The sequence below is a fragment of the Muntiacus reevesi genome, chromosome 2, assembly GCF_963930625.1.
Source record: "Muntiacus reevesi chromosome 2, mMunRee1.1, whole genome shotgun sequence".
Lineage (NCBI taxonomy): Eukaryota > Metazoa > Chordata > Mammalia > Artiodactyla > Cervidae > Muntiacus > Muntiacus reevesi.
The window spans coordinates 64156847-64180862 of record NC_089250.1 but is presented as its reverse complement, the minus strand read 5'-3'; the positions used below and the strand labels follow the sequence as shown (position 1 = coordinate 64180862).

The window sequence follows — 24016 nt, the reverse complement described above, 5'->3', positions numbered from 1 at the left end:
GGCTTCTTGGTGGAGGTGGCATTTGAAGTGGAGGGGTGAGGAGATGGGAGACAGATACAGAGAGGAAGGAGGCCCAGGCAGTGCAGAGTCCCCATGGGAGCTGGGTGGGCTGGGACCCCAACTTCCTGCTCCTGCCCCAGCCTTGGTATCCCAGGGTTTCTAGAATGTGGTCTGCAGGGCCCAGCTCAGGATTCCCTGGGGATGCTGGGTGAACAGGCACCTGCCGGGGCCCACCCTAGCTCCATGCGGGCTGATGCTCTGGGGTAGGAGTTAGCCAGGGAACCTCAGCTCTGGAATAGTCTTTTCTGTGTTGGCTATTAAGAGGCTACCCCCTCATGTGTTCAGGAGCCTCTTGCCCCTCTGGTTCCTCCTGTCCCCTCTGGGCCAGCTGGGAGCTGTTGCTGGGGGCTCTCCTGCCCTTTGCTCCTTGCTGTGTATCTTTAAGGGGCTTCGTGTTTGGTCTCTTGCACCTCCAACCCCGTGGGTTGGGAGACCGTCTCACCAGCTGCTTTCCCAGACCAGTTCCATCAGACCCATGTATCTGGAGCCCCTCCGAATGTTCCAGTAGCCCCACATATAACCCCTCCCTTCTGTCCTCATTGTGCAGAGATTAATCATCTTACATTCCAGTAGGTTTCCTGCTGAAAGTATTTTTTCCTGGAACATTTTGTATTTTTTTTGGCCATGCCACACAGTTTGCAGGATCTTAGTTCCCTGACCAGGTATCAAACCCCCACCCACCACAATGAAAGCCCTAAATCCTAGCCACTGGACTGCCAGGGAATCCCCTTTTCTGGAATATTTTAAATGTGGCTTGAAATCAGAGTTCTTCTTCTCCAGCTTTATGCCCTGATGGTGGAGAGTGCGGGTCTGGGGTCACTACCCAGACCCTACAGATGAGGCAGCTCCAGAGGAAACACAGATTCTGTCTTATTTTGTGCCGTGTCTCCCTTTAATCTCTCTGCTGAGAGTAATTTTCAGAATAGTGTTTCTAAATGTTTGAAGCAAAATGTAAAGGAAAGCAAGCATATGGAAATATAGTTAACAAAGTATATATTTAAATGATGACATAGTAATAGGTGTGCTTATTAACTCATAAGATCTGGATATAGGTCTATTAACACTGTAATTTCAAGGTACTGATGAGTGTAAAGGATATTTTGACATTTCTGCAACAACTGTTATATGCTATGAAAATCTATGTGGTTTCTCTTGGTGTCAAAGCCGTAAGTACTGCTGATACAACCGTGGTTTGCCCAGAATAGAAGGAAATGTTGATTTTTAGTTAGTGTTAGTGAAAAATAAAGACGTGCTTTTCTTCCGCCCCTTACCACTGAAGTTCATGGGCTCCCTGCATTCTGGTGCAGACGAGAGAGCCTGAGTCCTGCTTGGAGATGTCTCTGGGGACTAGATCACCCACCTCCCTGTGCTCCTCTGCAGTTCTTTGCCCTTAGAACAGAGATGGTAATTCCTGTGCTGCCTGGCCCTGGGGCTTCTGTGAGGACCCACGAGATGAGTCACGTGGAATGTCTTTGTAAACTGTGACGCCACGTGCTGCCATGCAATGCCACGCTATTATTAGCGGTTGTGTGAGCTCATGTTTGGCCCTCCGGCCCAGCGTGGACCGAGAGACTCTTCCTGGCCAATTCCCCCAGGGTTCCTGGGAATCAGTCCATTTTGGGGAGCTGGCCTGCTCCTGAGAGGCTGCTTCCTGCAGGCTGACCCCATAGGTCATTAGGGAGTGTGGTGGGGATAGACTGAAATGTACTTGTGGGCAGGGTGTGGGTGGGGGAGCAGACCCTGCCCATCCTCCTGGGTGGCATAGGGGTCTGAGACCAGTGCTGGAGCAGCCTAGGCTCTCTCTCTTTTTAAAAAAATTAGTTAATTAATATGGCTGCATCAGATCTTAGTTGGGGCTCATGGGCTTCGTTGTTTCATAGCATATGGGTCTTCGTTCCATGACTAGGGATTGAACCCACACCCCCTGCATTGCAAGGAAGATTCTTAATGCTTCTGGGAAACTTCTGAGCCTCAGCTTCCTCATCTGCAAAGTAGGAACATTTTCCCTACCTACCTCACAGGGCTGGTAAGGGGATCAAACTGTTGTGCATGTACTCTGCTTAGACTGGGCCTGGTTATCAGTGAGCTGTTTTTTATTTGAGGGCATGTCTGGACTTGGGGGCTGAGGATTCTAGGGCAGAGGCAGGGCTGTGAGGAGGAAACCTGGGGAGAGGAGGGGCTGGATTCCAGGGTAAGAAGTGTGAACCTAACACAGAAACCAGCAAGAATCAGGGAGGAGATAGAAAGCTACCTGCTTTTTCTTTTTTCCAAGTTTTTCCCAATAAACAGGTGTTACCTCTATGAAAGTGAAAGTGTTAGTCACTCAGCCGTGTCCAACTCTTTGTGACCCCATGAACTGTCCATGGAATTCTTCAGGCAAGAATACTGGAGTGGATTGCCATTCCCTTCTCCAGAGGATCTTCCTGACCCAGGGATCAAACTCAGGTCTTCTGCACTGCAGGCAGATTCTTTACCATCTGAGCTACCAGGGAAGCCCATTACCTCTATAATCAGAGCAAAATAATTTTTTTTTTTTTTTTTTTTTTTTTTGCTGCACTGCACAGTTTGTGGAATCTTAGTTCCCTGATCAGGGATTGAACCTGGGTCACAGCAGTGGAAGTGCTGAGTCCTAACTATGGGACCACCAGGGAATTCCCAAAATAAACATTCTCTGTAAATGGAAAGTCTGACTATCGAGGCTGTAGCGTGGGTGTCTGATCTAGTCCCCAGACCTCCCCCTTCCACTCCCCGTCCTCAGGTTAAACAATCAGGTTAAGCTTCAAGGGGAGGAGAGGTTCCCTCGAAGGAGCAACCAGAATGAATGACTTTGGAGGCCTGGCAGACTGGGCCCAATCTGGACACCTTTCCTCAACTTCTTTTTTTTTTATTCATTTTTTAATTTTTTGCTTATTTGTTTCTTGGCCCTGCTGCATGGCATGTCGGATCTTAGTTCCCTGACCAGGGATCGAACCTGTGCCCCCTGCAGGGGAAGCAAGGAGTCTTAACCACTGGACTTCAGGGAAGTCCTTCCTCAGTTTCTTTAGTCTGGCCTTTCTGACAGAGGGTTGAGAATCAGGGCCCCCAGGCTCTGAGGTGGGCACCTTTGGGCCGTGTGGCCATTTCCTGTCTGCTGTGGGGGATGAGGTTTGGGTTTCCCCACTGATATGGGGCGGGAGTTGGTCTCTGACAACCTTACTGAGTAGCCACAGGGCTGGCAGAGTCCTGTGGAGTTTGGCCCCTCTCTCCCCACTTCCGTGCTTTTGGGGTGCGGGGCTCAACCGGGTCACTGAGCTGTCTTTGAAGGAAAGGCTGAGCTCCCCACCGCCCCCCAGCAGTTCCCCACCAGCTCCCTCCATTGGATCAGACAGCCCCTGGATGCAGGAGTCCCGGGAGGTGAAGAGGCTCAGTAAGGTCTAAGAACCTCGGAGGAAAGCAGAGTTCTGCTCTTTGCCCCCTCCTCGTGTCCCAGAAGCCTCTTTCCCAGCCCCCACCTCAGACCCCAAAAGCTTAACCTCGGCCTAAGTCCCGCCTTCACCAGCTTCTGCTGCCCCCATCCCAGCAGACCCAGCCATGCGGCCCACAAGCCAGCCTTTGTGGACTCACCCTCTCCTGTGGGCCGTGCCAGGAGGGGCTGACTGCATTCTGCCTGCAGCTGGGACAAACCCCCAAGGGCCCTGGGCCCCCCTTGGCTGCCATGGAGAGATGGAGCTGGCATGAATGCAACATCCTGCATTTTCAGAAATGGACTGTGGTGAAGGGCAGGCCTGGAGAGGCAGCTGCTCATGTGAGATCATTCATTCATTCATTCACTTCTTCAATAGATGCTTACTGAGACCCTGCTCTGTGCCAGGCTCTGGGCTGGGGGAGCTTGTGTGCTGAGACAAGGGACTCTTGCCCATTTAGAGAAAAAGACTGTAAGGAAACACCCTGCCTTAGAGTCACTCGGGGGCCCCCATTTCCAGGGTTTCTGATTCAGCAGGTCTTGGTGAGGGTGTAAGAATTTCAAAGTTCCCCAATGTAGCCAACACTGCTGGTCCAGGGACCACTCTTTGAGAAGCACTGTGATTCAGGACCAGGTAGAAGAATTTTGCATGGTTTGTATCCTCTATATTTTCAAAACTATTTCTATGGTCATCATTTACTTTCATAAATAGAAAAATCAGTTATTTAAAAGGTTATTTTTTAAGTTGTCCTGCAAAATTGACTTCAGTGCCCTGGATGTGGTCCTGTGATGAGGGGTGTCACCTCTTATGATCTAAATGTCACACATCTTTTTTTTTTAAACTTCATTTATCTTTAATATTTATTTGTTTATTTGGCTGAATGGCGTCTCCGTTGCGGCACGTGGGATCTTCCCCTAGTCATGTGGGGTGTTTTATCGCGGTGCACAGACTCTCTCGTTGTGGCACATGGGCTCCAAAGTGTGCGGGCTCAGTAGTTATGACACATGGGCTTAGTTGCTCCTCAGGGATCCTACTTCCCTGACCAGGGGTTGAACCCACATCCTCTGCATTGCAAGGAGGATTCTTAACCCACTGGACCACGAGGGAAATTCCTAAATGTCATACATCTTAATGTAGCCTAGCATCATTAGTTTTGCATGCCCTGCACTTCCATTTGGCCCTTCCTGAGCTTGGGGTCCATTCAGACCCCCACATCCTCCGCATCAATATGTTCTGTAAATGGTATGGTGAGGATTTGAACACAAGCCCATCTGGAGGCTGGTTTAGCTTGGATTTAGCCAACTGGCCCACACTTCCTGAGTGCCATTTTCTTTACGCTTCCTTAATCTTGCCAGCTGAAATGCGTGTGGACCCCTCACTTCCTCATTTCTTTAACTGGTGTGATCATTGACTGGCCCACTTCCTCCTTCTCCACGGATTAGTTATCTATTTTATATATAGTAGTTCAGTTTCTCTTTTTAGTCTACAATCTTATTTAATGCATTCAGTCACACAAAAGATAGATCCTTTTATTTGTGATTCAGCTTTCACATCTGCTATTAGACATAGTGATCATTGGTTTCTCCTCTCGGGTCTCCCCACTGCTCCCTGCTACACTTTGTCTAATGATTGCTGCCGGTTGGTGTGTCTCCTTATGGTTGTTTGCCTAAAACCAGACATGTCACCATGCACTCAGGATGTTGGGCCCTATGCTGGGTGTGGGGGATACAGCAGGGAGTGAGATGGACATGGGGAAGCCCCACCCCACCCCGCCCCCGGCACTCACAGTGTCTCTGGGAGATAGACTATTAAATGAAGAATTACTGATGTGCTCATGTTGACAAAGGGGAAGTGAAGGACATCTGGGAACTGATGACAGAGGTGGTCAGGAGCTGCCTTGAGGAAGTGAGGTCACCCCCTCAACCCAACCCCCTCCACTTAAAACCCAAGCTCAGATTTTTTTATTTTTTATTTTTATTTTTTGGTTCTACTGGGTCTTCGTTGTTACGCACAGACTTTGCTCTCTAGTTGCAGTGCCTGGGCTTCTCGTGGTGGCTTCTCCTGTTGCAGCACATGGGCTCTGCAGCACAGGGTCTTCAGTAGTTGTGACCCCTGGACTTAGTTGCCCCATGACAAGTGGAATCTTCCCAGCCAGGGATCAAACCTCTGTCCCCTGCATTGGCAAGCAGATTCTTAACCACTGGACCACCAGAGAAGTCCCAAACTCAGATTTTTTTACTCAGCCCTTCGAAGCCCTGGATTGCTGACCATTGTCAGTTTCCCCAGCCTCACCTTACCCCTGTAGCTTCCCTGGCCACTTTGCTGTATCTTGATACACTGAGCTCTTTCCTGCCTCAGGGCCTTTGCACACACTCCCCCCACCCCTCTGTCTCATGCGTGTTCCTTCTGCCTCAGCTCCAATGTCCCTTTAGGAGTGGCCTCCCCAGCCATGTCCTCTAACATAGCACGTTCCCCCATTACTCCATCATATTACCCACGTGTTTTGTCTTTGGTTTTTTATCTTCATAGCTCTTAACAGTTCAGTTCAGTTGCTCAGTTGTGTCCGACTCTTTGTGACCCCATGAACCGCAGCACGCCAGGCCTCCCTGTCCATCACAAACTCCCGGAGTTTATCCAGACTCATGTCCATTGAGTCGGTGATGCCATCTAACCATCTTATCCTCTGTCATCCCCTTCTCCTCCTGCCTTCAATCTTTCCCAACATCAGGGTCTTTTCAAATGAGTCAGCTCTTCGCATCAGGTGGCCAAAATATTGGAGTTTCAGCTTCAACATCATAACTTAACAGTATCTGAGGGTTTTTTTAATCTGTCCATTTACAACGTGTCTAGCCAGTGATACTTGGGGCTCCACACAGACAATACAGAAGGGGCCATGTTCGTCTTGGTTGCCATGCTCCTTCCCCAATCCCCTGCTTGCACAGGGCCTGGTATGCAGTTGGTGCCCATAAATGCTTGTTGAATGAGCCCTTTTCTGCTTCCCCAGTGTATTCGTTTCCTGTTGTTGCTATAAGAAATTACCAGAACTTTAGTGGTCTGCAGCAATCCCAGCTTATCATCTTATAATTCTGAAGATCAGAAGTCTGAAAACCAAGGTGTTGGCAGGACTGCTTCCCTGTAAAGGCTCTGGCGAGAATCCATTCCCTTTTCCTGCTTCTAGAGGCTGCCTGCCTCCCCTGGCCCGTGGCCCTTTCTCACCTTCAGTGTACATCACCCCAACCTCTGCCACATCGCCTACTCCTGCTCTGATTGCTTTGCCTCCCTCATTTTTTTTCTTTTAATTTTTATGTATTTATTTGGCTGCTCCCAAATGAATTAGCTGAGGCACGCAGGTTCTTCAGTCTTCATTGCAGCATGCAGAATCTTTTTTTAGTTGTGGCACGTGAACTCTTAGTTGAGGCATGTGGGATCTAATTCCTTGACCAGGGATGGAACCTGGGCCCGCTACATTTCGAGTATGGAGTCTTAGCCACTGGACCTCCAGGGAAGTCCCTAACCTCCCTCTTAATGGATGCTTGTGATTACATTAGGTCCACCCAGAAAATCCATGATAATCTCCCAATCTCAAGATCCTTAATGTAATTATATCTGTACAGTCCCTTTGCCATGTAAGGTGACATATTCAGATTCTGGGAATTAGGATGTGGGCACTTGAGGGGGGTTGCATTGTGCAGCCTACCACTCTCAGACCCCCTTCCCCCTCGGGGTGCCTAGGACAGTGTCGGGTATGGCCTGTGCTCAAGCACTCTGGCCACCGCCACAGGGCCCCGCGACCTGACCTCTCCTCCCCTCTGCAGGACGAGATCGAGGAGCTGCGGGCAGAGATGCTGGAGATGCGGGACGTCTATATGGAGGAGGATGTGTATCAGCTACAGGAGCTGCGGCAGCAGCTGGACCAGGCCAGCAAGACCTGTCGTATCTTGCAATACCGGCTGCGCAAAGCCGAGCGCCGCAGCCTCCGCGCTGCCCAGACGGGCCAGGTGGACGGCGAGCTCATCCGTGGCCTGGAGCAGGACGTCAAGGTAAGCCTGGGCCCCCCTCCCCAGTCCTCAGAGGTGCCCCTGCTGGGGGCGGTGCCGGGGAGGATCATGAGCCCGAGTGGGCCCAGGTCAGCTCACTCCTTGGGCTCCAGTGTCCCTTGGGCAAGTTCCATCATCTCTTTGCGTGTCAGCATCCTCATCTGTAAATGGGGATCCCTGGTGAACTGACCGGCCATCATCCACCAGAGTTGTCCCAAAGTGGGACAGATCACTTATGAATATGAATATGAATATGAATCCTCCCAACAGCAGCTGCCTTGTGAGGTGCAGCCTCACACCTGGTGCTGGGCTCCCTGTTGTCTCTGCACAGTTCCGTGGAAGTTTCCTGTCTTATGCTGGTGGAGAGTAGTGAAGGTCTGGAGTTAGATAAGGGTGGTTTATATCTTGACTCCAGTATACCCTAATTTTATGGTTTTGAGCAAGTCACCTGTGTTTCGGTTTCCTCATCTGTAAAATGGGCATAACAGCAGCCCATGCCTCATAGGGCTCTATGAGGATCAGATGAGATCAGGTAGGTGAGAGGTCACTGTAAACAGTGAAAAATGTTAGCTACTATTATTATTCCCATTTTTCTGGATGAGGAAAGTGAGGCTCAGAGAAAGGAAATACCTCTCCAAGGTCACGGGACCTGCTGTATTGCTGGCAGAACGCAGGCTCATCAGCTTCCCATGCTGGCTGCCCGACCTCGCTGTCCTCGGCCTCAGGGAGCAGGAGAAGGATGGCCTGGAGTCTGGCAGGGAAAGGAGTCTGCCTTACCTGTCTGTGTGAGCCCAAGTCTGGGGACTGAGAAATCTGGGGGACCTGGCCTGACACCCAGCTCTCAGCACTCATCCAGGGATGTAGGAGCTGGGGGTGAGGGCATCTCGCGCAGCCTGGGGGCCTATGGGGCCTGCCTGCAGGGGGACCTCTGAGCCGAGGCTTGAGGCTCAAGAAGGAGTGTTGGAGGAAGAGGTCCCCTGTAAGCAGGGGGGTGAAGAGTAAACCCCAGCCCCACCCTGGACTTTGCGTCTCCCACTGTCTTGCATGTGCCAGGTGCATCAGGTCTGCTGATGACGAAACAGAGCTAAGAAAGGTTATATCTCCAAGTCCCAAGTGCACCAGGGACCTCCCTGATGGCCCAGTGGCTAAGACTCTGCACTCCCAAAGCTGGGGGCCTGGGTTCAATCCTGCATGTCACGAATGAATATCTGGCAGACTGCAACAAAGATCGAAGATCTCACATGCTGCAACTGAGACCGAGAGCTGCCAAATAACTAAATACAGATACTTTTTTAAAAATCAAGAAAGGAAGTGCTCTTCTCTATCTGAGAAGGCAGCTTCTGTGATAAATGGTTACAGAAATATTCAAATTCCCAGCACCAGATTGAGAGGGTGGTGGGTGAAGGAGAGCCTTAGAGGCTTAAAGGAATCTGGGTTTGGGCCCAGGTAGTTGGGGCTTTCAGGCAAAGACCCACAAAAGTCAGCCCCAGATGAGGAAGGCGTGGAGGAAGGCTGGAGCTGGGAGTGGACTGGTGGGGTTGCTGGTGCCTCCCTGGGAGGAGCCAGGAGCAGCTGGTGTGTGTGCAGAGTCTGAGGGGGGAGGCCCCTGGAGCCTGGGCGGAGGGGAGCGGGCCCCTTCTGTTGGGATTTGAACCAGCCAATCAGCATCGGCTCGCCCCTTCCCTCCCTCCTCTCCCTGAGCCTGCAGCTGGGGCGCTGAGCTCATCCATGCCGGCCTGGGCTGGACCTCTCTGGCTGCCTCCCTCAGTCCCATGTGCTAGGGACGTTCTGGGGCGTTTCTCAGAGGTTCTCAGAATGCTGACTTCCCTGGTATTGCCTGGGGGGGCTTGATGGTCCTAAGTGGATAGGACTGGTTGCTGTCTGGAAGGGACCCTCTGATTTCTCAGCCAGCAAGAGCAGACTGGAATGGGGCTACTTCTTGGGGTCTCAGTTTCCCCTTCTCTTAAATGGTGGGCTTAAAGCAGCTGAATCTTCAGGGCTTTAGCAGCTCCAGTGCTTTTAGCAAGCAGGTGGATTATTGGTGTGGGTGCTGTGAAAGAAACCTCAGGCCTTGGTTCTCCCTCTCCCCCTGCCCCCCCCCGCTGGGTCTCACAGCTGAGAAGACCCACAGAATCTCCTCTGGAATGTTGTCCATCATGAGGAGGGAAGAGGTCGCGGCAGAGACCTGCTCTGCCACTGGCTTGCCCTGTGGCTTTGGGAGAGCTGCTTTGCAGCCTGAGCCTCAGTTTCCCCGTGTGGAAGATGGGGGTGCAGCAAGTCTCTACTTGGAGAGACTTTTGTGAGGATAAAATGAAATAGTGCAAGTAAAGAGCATACTGAGTGCAGGGGCCAGCTCGGGACGCTCCCCCAGCAAATAAGCAAATGTTGGTTGGGGTGTTACTGTTAATGTTCAGGAGAAAAACTTACAAGTGGGATGAGTGGCTGGGCCAGGGCAAGGAAGCAGGTAGAATCTCAGCCTCCCTGGATGGATAAGTATAGCCTGGAGGCTTGTTCACCATGCAGATTCCCAGGCCCCAGCTTCAGGGGCTGGGATCCTGTGGGAGGGTATCAGGTTCCAGGAATCCAGGATGAAAATTCCTACCTGGAGGAACCCTTGTAGGGGGCCCCAGGACACACCAGTAAAACATTTCTTAGAAGCAGTTTACTTCCTGGGTGACTTGAACAGGTTACTTTCTCTTTTTGCACCTCAGTTTTCTCATCTGTACAATGGGAGTGACATTCCCACTCTCCCTGGGTTCTTGGGAGCATTTAGCCACACTGAGTCCAGATGCTGCCTGGACATGGAGTGTTCCTCAGTGAGGGCTCCCAGCCCCTGCCCTGAGGATTCAACATGACATAGATGCCTTGAAGCCTTAGGCTTAGGAGCCGAGGGGCCAATGAGTGAGGTGGCTGTGGCCTGGAGGCTGCCAGTTGCATTTGGCAGGAGACGGGCCCCAACGCTGTAAACAGTGACCTCATGGCTGAGAGCATTTGTTTGTGCTTTGGGGACTTGCCCTGGTTTCCGGAAGCTGCAGCTGCTTCGCCTCGTGTAGTATCTCAGTCTCCCCAACTTGGGGAGGGTCGTGAGGGGATCACATGAGACAGGCAGGTGGGCCCCTCTGAGCCCCTGACACTGTGAGCACACGTTGTGCTTTTTATATATTTAGTTTTTGGCTGTGTTGGGTCTTAGTTACGGCACATGGGATCTTCCTTGCCCTGCGTAGGCTCTATAGTTTGCCTTAATGGATGGGATCTTAATTCCCTGACCAGGGAGAGAACCTGCATCCCTTGCATTGGAAGGCGGCTTCTCAACCACTGGACCACCAGGGAAGCCCCTGTGCTTACTATTAATACTTTTATTACCGATATTAACATAATATGTTTTCAAGTTTCAGGCCAACAGCAGGCTCAGACTGAGAGCAAGACTCCATCCAGAGCTGACCCACCTGATTTCAAATCTGGTTCTGTAGCTTCCTGGTGTGTGACCTTGGACAAGTGACCTTTTCTTTCTGAGCCCCAGATTGGGGATGATAAATTACTTCCTGAGGGTTGAAAGGCACGTGGTGCGTGCTCAGGTAGTGACCTGATTCTGCCTGCTTACCTGTGGGAATCAGGGGCCAGGGACCACTGAGACTCAGAGAGGGGAAGGGTCAGGCCCAGGCAGCGAGGCTCCTGCCCTCGAGACACTTGTGCTCCTTGTTGCTTTGGGCCTCCATCAGGGGCACGGGGCTCTGTGGGGATCTGAGATTTGTCCACATTGGAATTCTGTAAGCTACCTGGCACTAGGCCTTCTTTACAAAGCACCCTGGGGGGTAGAGAGCAGATGGAGAAGGGGTTCCTGGGGAAGGGGACAGAGGCAGCTGGGGACTCACGGAAGGGGTGAAATCCACAGAGTCACTCATGGACCCCAGGAGATTCAGGAATCCACACTGATCATGACTTCTTGGTGGGGAGTGGGTCACCTGGTCACCAGGTTGAGGCCTTGGTGGGAATGGAGTGAACCCCAGGTGGAGAGGAGCTTGCCCAGGTGGGAGTGTAGTTGGGAGACGAGCCCTGGGTCCCCCCCCCCCCCCCCCCCCGCCTGCCAGGAGCTGGTCCCTCAACCCCAGTCAGGAACACAGCCCTCTCTGGACATTTGGGGGTGTAGGTGGTTGGGGGGAGCATCCCCAGTCAAGTTTGGCCAGCTGCAGCTCCCCATGTGTCAGTCATTTACTCCTTCATTGTCCCCCCCCCCATTTTGCTTGTTGGAGTCTTGGATCTGTTTGTTCATCCAGTAAACATTTATTAGGCACTTAGTATATGCCAGACTTTGCACTGCTACTGGGACAGAGAGATATGAAGGAGCCCAGGCATGCCTGGATTCTAGACCTCTGTACTCCACCACTCCTACCCCTAGGGGCTAAGCAGATGAATGAGTGAATGAATGAATGAATGAATGAAGTATTCATTAGGACAGGGGCTCACTGGGTGACCTCACAGCCTAAAACTTGGGGCCAGAGCCACAAGCCTGGGGCTGAATACCTCTAGCAGAAACACACACTAAACTCAAAAGTGAGGCTGTGAGATGTTGGACAAAGTCAGATAAAATCAGTGCACAGAGGTGAAGTGGTAGTCTTAACAATGCATGACAAAATCATTATTCTTTTTTTTTTTTTTTTTTGTCCATACCACGTGGCATTGTGGGATCTACTTCCCTGACCAGGGATCAAATCTGTGCCTGCTGCATTGGAAACTTGGCATCTGAACCACTGGACCACCCAGAAGGTCCCCCAAATCATTATACTTTTGAGTACCTGCTATGTTTCAGCCATCAGCCCAAGCACTGTGTTGTTTATTCCCCACGGCAGCCCTTGTGACTAGGCTCTGTCACCCCCTTTTACTGATAAGCAAACCAAGACTTCAGATGCTTAAAAAAACTCCTCTCCTGGGTCACACACCCAGTGAGGGCTGAAATTAGGCTTGAATCTAGTTTTGCCACCTGCAACATCTTTGTTCTGCTAGGGAGGAATCGCTCACCCCACTTTGTGGAGGGGGAAGGTTTTGGGGGGCCTAGAGAGACTGTGGAAGGAGCCTGGTGGGTTGGCTTCTGACTGCCCTTGGAGATCTTCAGGGGTGGAGAGAGGCAGCGGGCAACGGAGGGAGGAGAGAGAGGGAGTGCTGAATTTCCTCTCCGGCTGTTGTTTTTCCTGGCCTGCCTTGCACACTGCCAAGGGGTCTGTGCTGAGCTGGGCCTGGGCCCAGGCAGAAGGCAGAGCCAGGGAGGGCCCTCTTCCCTTCCGGCGGGGAGGAGGTACCACGGTCATTTCCGAGACTGGCAGGCCGAGGCGCTGGGCTGCCTGCCTCACTTAGCCTTCTTGCTGGCAAAAGTCCTCGTACCCCTTGTGGAGTCCTCGGCACACGGCCCTTCAGCCAAAGCCCCTGAGGTCCCCCCAGCTTGGCCTACACTGTCTCTGACTCTGAGCAGGTCATTTGTGCTCTGAGCCTCTTATTTCCTTGCCAGCAAAATGGGGGCAGAATTGGGGTGAAGACGGGTGAATCTGTCACATAGCAGATATTCAACAAATGCTAGTGCTTGGTCCTCTCAGGGACGGAGGCTGGCTATGATTTACCATCTCAGAAGGGCTTTCTTGGGACTTCCCTGGTGGCCCAGTGGCCGAGACGCCACGCTCCCAGTGCAGGGGCCCTGGGTTTGATCCCTGCTCAGGGAACTAAATCCTGCATGCTTCAGCTAAGACCTGGCACAGACAAAAAAAAAAGAATATTAAAAAAAAAGAAGAAGAAGCGCCTTCCTCATCCCCAGAGACCCCTTTTCCTACCCTTTCACCCCCACCATCAGGGGATAGGACGGGGGGTGTCCTCGAAGAAATGGAGTGTTGTTGGAGCAGAGTCCTGGAGCCGGTGACCTGGGGTTTGTGGCTCTGTCAGCTCCTCACGGAGGGATGACCTGGACGGCTGCCCAGCCTCTGTCATTTGGGGCATGTTCTGTATCCCAGACAATTGGAAACAGGCCTCGGGGTCTGTGTCACACTGTCACCCCCAGCAAGCCATGCCCTCTCTGGACTCAGCCTGTCCCAGCAGCCGCCGCCACTCACCCAGACCTCACTGTGCAGGCCCTGGGCCAAGCCTTTGGTGCAACAGCTGATTCAGGCCTCCTGTCGGCCCGGGAGGTTGAGCTATTATTATTGCACCCATTTTGTAGTGAAGGAGACAGAGGCAGAATAGGGAAATGATTTGCTCAGGAACATATGCTGGTTACTGGCCGAGAAAAAATGAGGTTCAAAGAGCTTTAGGGAAGCCTGTCTTTCTCTGGGTTTCTCCTCTATGTATTATTACTATTTTTTAATTTATTTGGCTGTGCTGGATCTTAGTTGCAGCATGCGGGATCTCTTTAGTTGCAGTATGGGAACTCTTAGTTCAGCGTGTGGAATCCAGTTCCCTGACTAGGGGTTGAATCCGGGCCCCCTGCATTGGACGCGTGGAGTCTTAGCCACTGGACCACCAGAGAAGTCCCTCCCGTCTCTTTAAAGTGAGCTTCTGGAAAATAAATAAATAAATAAAGTGAGCTTCTGGGACTTCCCTGATGGTCCAGTGGTTGGGACTCCGCCTGCCGGTGCAGGGGACACTGATTCAGTCCCTGGTCAGGGAGGATTCCACATGTTTCAGGAGCCCGCGAGCCACAACTACTGAAGCCCATGTGCCTGGAGCCCGTGCTCTGCAAGAGAAGCCACTGCAAGGAGAAGCCCATGACTGCAACTAGAGAGTAGCCCCTGATTTCCGCAACTAGAGAAAGTGCACAGGCAACAACAAAGACCTAGGGCAGCTAAAAATAAATAAGTACATACATATATACATAAATAAAAATGAGTTTCTGGTCCTGCCATAGGCTCTTGAGAGAACTGGGCAAGAAGGTGGATGGGAGAGGCTTTTGGAAGCATTAAAAGATCCAGATAAATGTAAAGATCTTAGCACTGCTAAGGATCGACAGGGCCTCTCACTTTCTAGGGGCTGGACCATGATGTGAACACAGGAAGCACAGGGTTCCTGGGTTTGGGTTTTGGTTCTCCCACTTCCTGGCTGTGTGACCCTTGTTGAGATACTTGACCTGTCTGTGCCTCAGTTTCTTCCTCTTCAAGTGGGCGTGATGAGAGTACCTGCCTGCCCTGGGGCAGGCTCTGTGACCACGATGGGATGGCCCTCGGCCTGCTCATACCCTGCTTGTCGCTTGCCTTTGCTCAGGTCTCTAAAGACATCTCAGTGCGGCTGCACAAGGAGCTGGAGGCGGTGGAGAAGAAACGGGCGAGGCTGGAAGAGGAGAATGAGGAGCTTCGGCAGCGGCTGATCGAGACGGAGCTGGCTAAGCAGGTGCTGCAGACGGAGCTTGAGCGGCCGAGAGAGGTGAGGGTCCTGTCCTACCTGGAAGGGCCAGGCCTCGGTTGGGCAGGCCTGTGCCAGCCCCACCCCAGCCAGTGTCTCTGAACCTCTGCTCCGCACTGTTATGCCATCCTGGCAGAGCTGTCTATTCATTCATTGCTCCAGCACACGCGCCCTGAGCGCCTCCTGTGAAAACTGTGTGCTGGACACCAAGGACACAGTGGTGCTTGAGAGACACCTGGCTCCTGACCTCCAGGAGCCCAGAGGCTAACGAAGGAGACAGTCAGCCCTCAGAGGAGCACAGCTGGGTGGGAGAGTACCTGAGAAAACGTGCAGCGATGCCCAGCCTAGAGCCCAGCCCTCTGTGCCTCAGTCTCCTCATCTATAAAATGGGATAGTAATGCTTCGAGTCATCAGAAGGACTAAGTGGGATAGATTTTATGGATGTGCTTTAGGGATGGCCAAGCGCTGCCACTCGGTATAAAGTCACTGCCGGGGCTGGCCTCTGACTGGTGTCTCAGCACATTTTTGGGACACAGTTGCTTCTTAAATGTGGCTCCAGGCATCAGGCTTTCTGTCTTTGCTCATGAGCGCCCCTCCCACCTGGCAGCCCGTTCTTCCTCCTGCCGTGTGTTAGGTGTACAACATGTTAAGCACCATGCCAGACACTTTCTATAATTTCCATAATAGGCCCAATGAACTTGTGATTGTACCTATTTTATGGATGGGAAAATGGCCCTGAGGGAGAGAGGAATGTCCTCAAGGTCAAGTAGGGCCCACTGGGGTACACTGATTGGAAACCACCAGCAGAGGCAATGCCTAAGGGCTGGAATCTTCCAGAAGCCAGCACTCTGTGTCCCAGGCAGCCCGGGTGCCTTCTGGCCCCAGCTGCCCCTCAGCTGTCTGACTGCTCCCGAGGCATCCTAGGATCGAATGTTGTTCTGGGGCACAGTCCTCATCTTCCCGGGGACAGGCATTCCAGTGTTCCGGGACACACCACGGCCCTGAGGCCAGAGCAGTCCTTCAGCTGCCCTTCCCGCTGGCTGTGTTGGTGTGATGTGCCAAAGGCTTCCCAGAGTGGAGAGGGAGGCATGTGCTGCTCAGGGCTTCCCAGGGCGGGGTGGGGGCCCCCTTCCCTCAGGCAGCCTCCTGCCCCCCATGACCTGGCCTGGCCTGGTGCCACAGGGCACCGTCTCCACACATCTTATTGTTGCCACCCTCCATAGTGAAAAGGAGAGACAGTTTCAGAAAGTGCCTTGGAGGTCAGGCTGTTCCCACTGTAAAGGAGGGGAAAAGGATCGATGCATGAGACAGGGTGCTCAGGGCTGGTTCTCTGGGATGACCCAGAGGGATGGGATGGGGAGGGCCGTGGGAGGGGGGTTCAGGATCGGGACCACATGTACACCCATGGCTGATTCATGTCAATGTATGGCAAAAACCACTACAATATTGTAAAGTAATTAGCCTCCAATTAAAATAAATAATTTAAAAAAAAGGTGGGGGGGAACGGAGGCCCAGAGAGGGAGAGCTTGCCTGAGGTCACCCAGCCTTTCCTTGGCTGAGATGTGGCTGAGACCCTGAAGCCACCTCCCCTTTCTAAGTTTCTTCCTCTGTGACGTCAGGATAATAATAGTACCTAGCTTACGAGGTTCATAATCAGTCATAAGATTCATAGCCACAGAACACTATGAAGAAGTTAGAAAGAATAAGGTAATATGGCAGTTCCTGAAAAAATTAAACACAGAGTCACCAAATAAGCCAATTCTATTTCTGGGTATATACCCAAAAGAATTGAAAACAGGGACATGGACAGATATTGGTACCCCCATATTCATAGGAGACCTGCCTTGTGGCTCAGTGGTAAAGAACCCCCCCTGCCAAGCAGGAGACCCAGGTTCAATCCCTGGGTCAGGAAGATCCCCTAGAGAAGGAAATGGCAACCCACTCAGTATTCTTGCCTGGAGAATTCCATGAACAGAGGAGCCTGGTGGGCTGCAGTCCCTGGGGTTGCAAAGAGTCAGACATGACTGAGCGACTAAACAACAGCATTCATAGCAGCATTATTCACAGTAGCCAGAAGGTACAAGCAACCTACATGTCCATCAGTGAACAAAGAAATATGTAGTATGTACTTACATTGTATATGTAATCCTAAGAAGGAGTGTGATTCTAACACAGGCTACAATGTGGGTGAACCTCAAGGACATTGTGCTCGATGAAATAAGCCAAACACGACAGGACAAGTATTGTATGATTCCACTCAGATGAGATACTGAGAGTAGTCAGATTCATAGAAACAGAAGTAGGTTGGAGGTTATCAGAACCTGGAGTGGGGCGAGTGTGGAGAGATACTGTTTACTACATACAGCATTTCAGTTTGGGGTGATGATAAAGTTCTGGAGGTGAGTGGTGATTATACCACTGGATTCTACACTTGCAAGTGGTTAAAAGTGGCAGATTTTATGTTATGTATATTTTACTACCATAAAAGGAAAACATGGTTAAAATGGTAAATTTTATATTAGGTATACTTTCCCTTGGGTTTTTTTTTTTTTAAAGGTAGATACATAGGCACTGATGTGGAAAGATTTCTAAGGTACATTGTTAAGCACAAAAAGGAAATGATAGATCCATGCATGTTGTGCAACCTCGCTGATCATTTTGGAGACCTATACAGAACAAACTGGTTTTGAAGCATATGTGTCTATGTGCAAAAATGCATAGCCTGGAGGAAAATCTGGGGAAAAACCCACTGAACTCAGGTGTTAGAAGTGGTGGGAGTGGGGTAGGGAGTGACCTTTGCTTTTTATTATATGACTGCTGTAGTTAGGGTTTTTTTTTCAGGGGGGGCATGGTCATTATTAGTGAAATTTTAAATGAAGTCAAGCATGTAAAGAGTCCTTTATGGGGCCTGGCACACAGTAGATGCTCAAGAAACACTGGTTCACTTCCTACTTATTTATTTGGCTACAGCAGGTCTTAGTCGTGTCATGCGGGATCTTTTGTTGTGACACATGCACTCTCTAGTTGTGGTGAACTGGCTTAGTTGCCCCACGCAACATGTGGGATCTTCATTCCCCCATCAGGAATCGAACCTGCGTCCCTTGCATTGCAAGGTGGATCCTTAGCCATTGGACCTCCAGGGAAGTCCCTCACTTCCTCTTGAAGGTGATATCAGCAGGGTTGGTTTAGCCCTCCCTGATGTCCCTTGGAGTCTTAGGATCTGGGCAAGGAGACGTGGCCCTGTGTTTATTGGCTGATTGCCCTCTCCCCCCTCCTTCTCTTTCCTGATATGGTTTCTATGGAGACAGGGGTCCCTTAGCAATTCTTCTGCCAGAGCTGCTCTAGTCCCATCATCGAGATCTGCCTTTGCCATCCTGACAGGTTGCTGTGGCGATGCTGTCACCCGGCTGGGAACAGGAGCCCCTGGCCTAAGCTGATGTGGTTGCTATGGAGATGGCACTTCGCTGGAGAGAAGGGAGGGTGGCCTGCCCCAGCCGTGTTCTGCAGTGGCACTGTTGCCAGCTGGATTGCAGCTCAAAAATCGTAATAGCAGCCCCCCAACCCCAATGCAGTATCATTCCCCTTCTTTGTATTTTAGGCAGAAAGCCAGTGTCAATGTTGATGGGATTTATTATAATATAGCTGCTGTGTCTGAGCGCTTACTCTGTACCAGGCACTGCACTAAGCATTTTATGTGTCTTCACGTTGTGTAGCCAACAGCCTCCCAGGGTACATAGTGATTTTTGTCCCCATTTTATTTTGTTTTATTTCTAACCATGCTGCGAGGCTTGTGGGATCTTGGTTTCCCCACCCAGGATTGAACCCGGGCCCTTGGCAGTGAAAACTGAGTCTTAACCCTTGGACATCCAGGGAATTCCCATTTTGTCCATGTTTTATAGATGGTACTCCTCTTGGCAATTGTTTAATTGCAATATAGTCCACATACCATAAAAGTCACCATTTTATGTGTTTATTTTGGCTTGTGGGATCTTAGTTCTGTGACCAGGGACTGAACCTGGGCTCTTGGCAGTAAAAGTGTGGAGTCCTAACTGCTGGACCACCAGCGGAGAATTCACCACTTTAAGGTGTACAATTCCATGGGTTTTAATATATTCATAATGGTGTGCAACCCTCACCATTATCTAATTCCAGAACATTCTGTTGTCAGCAGTCACTGCCCACTCCCCCCTCCCTCCAGCCCGTGGCAATGTATGAGTGTGAGTGACATAGAGACTCTCTGTCTCTCTGGTTTTGCCTATTGTGGACATTTCATCCAAACGGCATCATGCAACGTCATCTTTTGTGACCGACTTTTTTCACTTAGCATCATGTTTTCAAGGTCTCTCTCTGTTGAGACAGGTGTCAGTACTTCGTTGCTTTTCATGGCCATATAGTAATCCTTTGTGGAGAGGCCACAGTTTGTCCGTTCATCAGTTGGTGGACATCTGGGTTGTTTCCACTTTGGGGGCTGTTATGAACTAATGCTGCTGTGAACCCCTGTGTACAGGTTTTTGGGTGGACATGTTTTCAGTTCTCTTGGGTGTATACCTGGAGTGGACCTGGTGTATGTAGAAGGGAGAGGAGAAAGGACTTTCCACCTTCCAAAGCTACACTGACTCTCATGGCGACGCCCCTGCGCTCCCTGCCCCATCCAGGGGCCTTCCCGGAACCCTGCTGTGTTTCAGGACCTCTGAAGGGGCTGCTCACTCCAGTGAGGATCTCCTTCTCTGGCCCGGGCTTCTTGGCCTGATTCCCACTCTTAAGGGGTAAGAAGGGCACTGACTGTAGCATCAGTTCACCTGGGTTCCTGTCTCATCATCTCATGCAGCCCTGCTACGGCCCATGTGCTGCAGGACGAACTTGAACTTGGAGTCACGTGGGCCTGGGTTTGAATCCTGGCTTTGCCACTTATTGGCAAATAACTGTAGCATTGGGCAAATCGTATAACCTTTCTAGTGCTCAGCTTGTTCATTTATAAAATGGAACTATGAATCCCTGCTTCTCAGAGGTGTTTGTAAGAATTGATCAAGACAAAGCAGGTGAAGGACTTGGTCAATACTGGTTGTCAATATTGTATCAGCACCCCGACAACCTCTATGATGGCTGTGGTCCCGAGGAAGTATTTACCTTAATCTAATGACTATGCTTCTGGGACATACCTGGCAATCCAGTGGTTAGGACTCTGCACTTTCAATGCAGGGGGTGTGGGTTTGATCCCTGGTCAGGGAACTACGATCCCACAGGCCACGAGGCATAGCCGAAACATAAAATTTAAAAATTAAAAAATAAGTCATAAGTAAATACACTTCTGCGGCCTGTAACAAGCAGCTCTGCATATCAGGCTGCCAGTTGCCCACAGAAGGAGCAGTTAAGTTGCAAGTCTGCGCTTGCAGTTGGCAGCGTCTGTCCCAGTGATTTGATCTGGGGCCCTTGTCAAACCACTCTGCTTCCTCCTCCCCAGTGGTCTCCCCCAGCCTGGAGCCACACCCCCTCTCTAGCTTCAGCCAAGAATGCCTCAGTCTTTGAGATGCACCCCCAACCCAGATCCACACCACCCCCTCGCCACTCCGGAGGAAATTTCATCCACACTGCACAGTCTGTGTTTTCAGGAGACCTTTCCAAACATCCCCTCTAAACTGGGTGAAAATCTACCCAACTGTTTTGGCAGAAGGCTCATTTTATTCCTTGAAGGTTGGTCTTTGTTTCCTGGCAGGATGGAAGGTGTTAGTAGGCAGGGGGCCGCTGCAGTTGTTGTTGGGCAGCCTCTCCAGTGCAGGCTGGGGGAGTGGGGGCACCATCCCAGTCTCCCCGAGAAGGGAGAGAAGGGCAAGCAGGGACAGAGCTCCTGCTGCTACTAGGAGCCGTTAGACCAACGATGCTTAGAGGCGCCACCCTGGCTCCCCAGAGGCAGCCTTGTGCGTTGCTGGTGGGTGGGGAAGCCACCTGCTGCTTGCGGGCCAAGGAGCATGCCCTCGGGGTCTGGTACATGTGACTGGCATTCCTGTGGGTGCTGGCCGTTGTCCCACCCTGCTCCGCCCCGCCCCATCCCACCCTGCAAGGCTCAGGATTGGAACATCTGCCCCTGGGGGCTCCACAAAGGCTCCCTGGCTCCCTGGAGGGAGTCCCGCCTGACCAGCTGCTGCCTTGCAGAGGGGAGGGAGGTCTGTGTGCTCTGAGAGCCTGCCTTGTTTTCCCTCCAGAGCTGCAGAGCACTGTGGGAGCCCACATGACTGCGATGGGGTTGCGGCAGGATCCATGCAGAAAAGACTGGAGCCACTCTGGTCCTGAAAAGGTTTCCTGCTTCAGCCCCTCTTCTCTGCCTATTGCCCGCACTTTGTTTTTTTAAGAAATGTATTTTTTTTTTAAATAAAAACAAAAATAAAAAAATGTATTTTTATTTATTTATTTGGCTGCACTGGGTCTGAGTTGCAGCATGTGGGATCTTTACCTGTGGCATGTGGGATCTAGTTCCCTGACCAGGGATTGAACCCGGGCCCTTTACACTGGGAGCATGGAGTCTTAGCCTCTGGACCACCAGGGAAGTCCTATACTCCCTTTCCAGTGGGCACTCAGAGCTCCCCCTCTGCCTATTGAAAAGGCATTCATGACTTTCCTCAGGGAAAGTACGTTAAAACAAAACAAAACAAAAACCCTACTATAGCTTTCTCCTTCCACCTGACAGTTAACATATGCTTAGTAGAGAAAGACTACAAAATACAAGGAAGCCATAAGGAGGAAAAGTTTCACCTGTAGCCCACTATTCAGAGGGAATTCCTCTGAGTAATTACCAGATTACTATTTGGGTTGGAGTACTTTCCAATCTGTTGTATTTCTAGTATGTTTTTCTATGTGTGTGCACACATATTGAAATGTACATGTGCATTTGTTTTGACTGGAAAAGTAATATAAGGTCAGTGAAACAAAAATTTCATTACAAAAACACAGACATGCATGCCTAGCATACCTCTAAGGCTGGACACAGCAGACTGGTTGCCTTGGTTGCCTGGGGTGAGACAGCCGGTTAATGGGTTCACTGTATTCCCTGATGCTGGGAAAGATTGAAGGCGGGAGGAGAAGGGGACAACAGAGGATGACATGGTTGTATGGCATTACCGACTCAATGGACATGAGTTTGAGTAAACTCTAGGAGTTGGTGATGGGAGGCCTGGCGTGCTGCAGTCCATGGGGTCGCAAAGAGTCGGACATGACTGAGCGGCTGAACTGAACTGAACTCAGACACGACTGAGCGGCTGAACTGAACTGAACTGAACTGTATTCCCTTTTGGATTTTTTTGAAGTTTGAATGTGAGTGTGCTCTCCAAAATATAAGAAATGATAAAAACCATACATAAAAGAAGAAAGCCTCCCCTAACCACTTCCCTCAGTTCGATGCCTGGTTCAGCCTAACCCATAATTTGCTTTAGTTTGTGCCTTTTCAGGCCTTCCTCTATGCTTTACAATGTGTAGTTGTTTCTGTATGTATTTTTCAAAATAAAGATGGGATTATGTTACAAGCACAGTTTCTGTAACATACATGATAATGTAGCATGAACACAGGCTGTCTTTTTAAATGCTGGATGTTTGGGGGTTTTCTTCTGCTTAAGGTGCTTATTATAAAAATCAAAGATCACAGAGCTAAGTAAACATAGGAAGGAAAGAAAGTCTAAAAGAACACCATCTATTTCAGTATTTTAAACACAGAGCCAGAGGTCTAGAAGGAGCTCCAGCCAACCTTTGGCCGAGGTCACCCTCAGGAGAATGGGTGGGGGTATAAGCAGGGGGACTCCTGCTTTGTCAGCATAGTATAGATTTACAGTGAGTATATAGCTTTATGTATTAATTTACTTTTTAAAAATTATGTAATTTTTTAAAAACTTTAAAGAGAAATCACTGGTGGACTATGTCTTTGCTCCTCTCAAAAACATGTGGGGGAAGAAAAGTGAAAGGTGCAAGTTCTCTGTACTCTCATTGTTTTCAACTTAGTGTATATTCTTTAAATCATATCCCCCCACCATGCACATGCACACATGTATACCCACATGCATGCATGCACACACGTGTCTTATTTTTATAAAGATGGTAACATGTTCTAGTTTTTTAAAAAATAGTTTTATTTATTTATTTTTGGCTGTGCTGGGTCTTTGTTGACGCTTGGACTTTTTTCTAGTTGTGGCAAGCGGGGGCTACAGCTACTCTCTAGTTGCGGTGCATGGGCTTCTCATTACAGTGGCTTCTCTTCCTAGATCAGGGATCAGACCTGTGTCTCCTGCATAGCGTGGTGGATTCTTATCCACTGAGCCACCAGGGAAGGCCCCCTCTAGCTTGTCTCAAATAAAGGTTGTCTTTTTTAATGGGTAGAGTTCAGTAGTTTTTAGAATACCCAGAGTTGCACAGCCATCACTGCTCTCTAATTCCAGAACATCTTCATCGCCCTAGAAAGAAACCTCAAGCCATCAAGTCACTCCCCACTCCCTCTTCCTCCCTGGCAACCACTAATCTACTTTTGGCCTTTGTGGATTTGCCTCTTCTGGACTTTTCATGTAAATGGAATCATATGCGATGTGTCCTCTTGTGACAGGCTTCCTTCACTCAGCAGTGTTTTCAAGCATGTAACATCGATCAAGACTTCATTCTTTTCCTGGCTGACTAACATTCCCCTGGGTGGATATACCACATTTTATTATCCATTCATCAGTTGATGGACGTTTGGGTTGCAGGTTTTGTTTTACAGTTACCTTCTTTTTGTCTCAGATTTTATCATGTCAGTGAATTTCACTCTCCCACTGCCCTTTTTAATGACTTTAGGTTTTGTATTATCTCAGTCCTTTATATGTGACATGCATATGTCACAGTGGGACCTCTCAGTGCCTCTGGGAACCTCTCAGTGCCTCTGGGAACCCCTGGCTCCTCTCAGTGCCTCTGGGACCTCTCAGTGCCTCTGGGAACCCCTGGCTCCCCTTCCTGTTACCCCACTTCCCTCCTCCAAGAGGTCTGCAAGTAGTCATTTAATTTGTGGCTCAGTTTTGTAGATGATGGAGTGGAGTTTCTAGGAGAGGAAGTGGTTCACCCAGGTGTCCCACCAGAGTTCCCGGAGCCCCCCAT

General features: G+C 50.4%; 1 protein-coding gene across 1 annotated transcript in view; it reads left to right on the top strand.

Moving 5' to 3' along the window:
• Positions 1-24016, top strand: part of MTCL2 (microtubule crosslinking factor 2) — a 74561-nt gene that overhangs the window by 14602 nt on the left and 35943 nt on the right. The window contains exons 2-3 of the mRNA XM_065921951.1: positions 7319-7543; positions 14777-14935. Of these exons, the coding sequence (XP_065778023.1) occupies positions 7319-7543; positions 14777-14935 (384 nt within the window). The remainder of the gene's footprint in view (positions 1-7318; positions 7544-14776; positions 14936-24016) is intronic.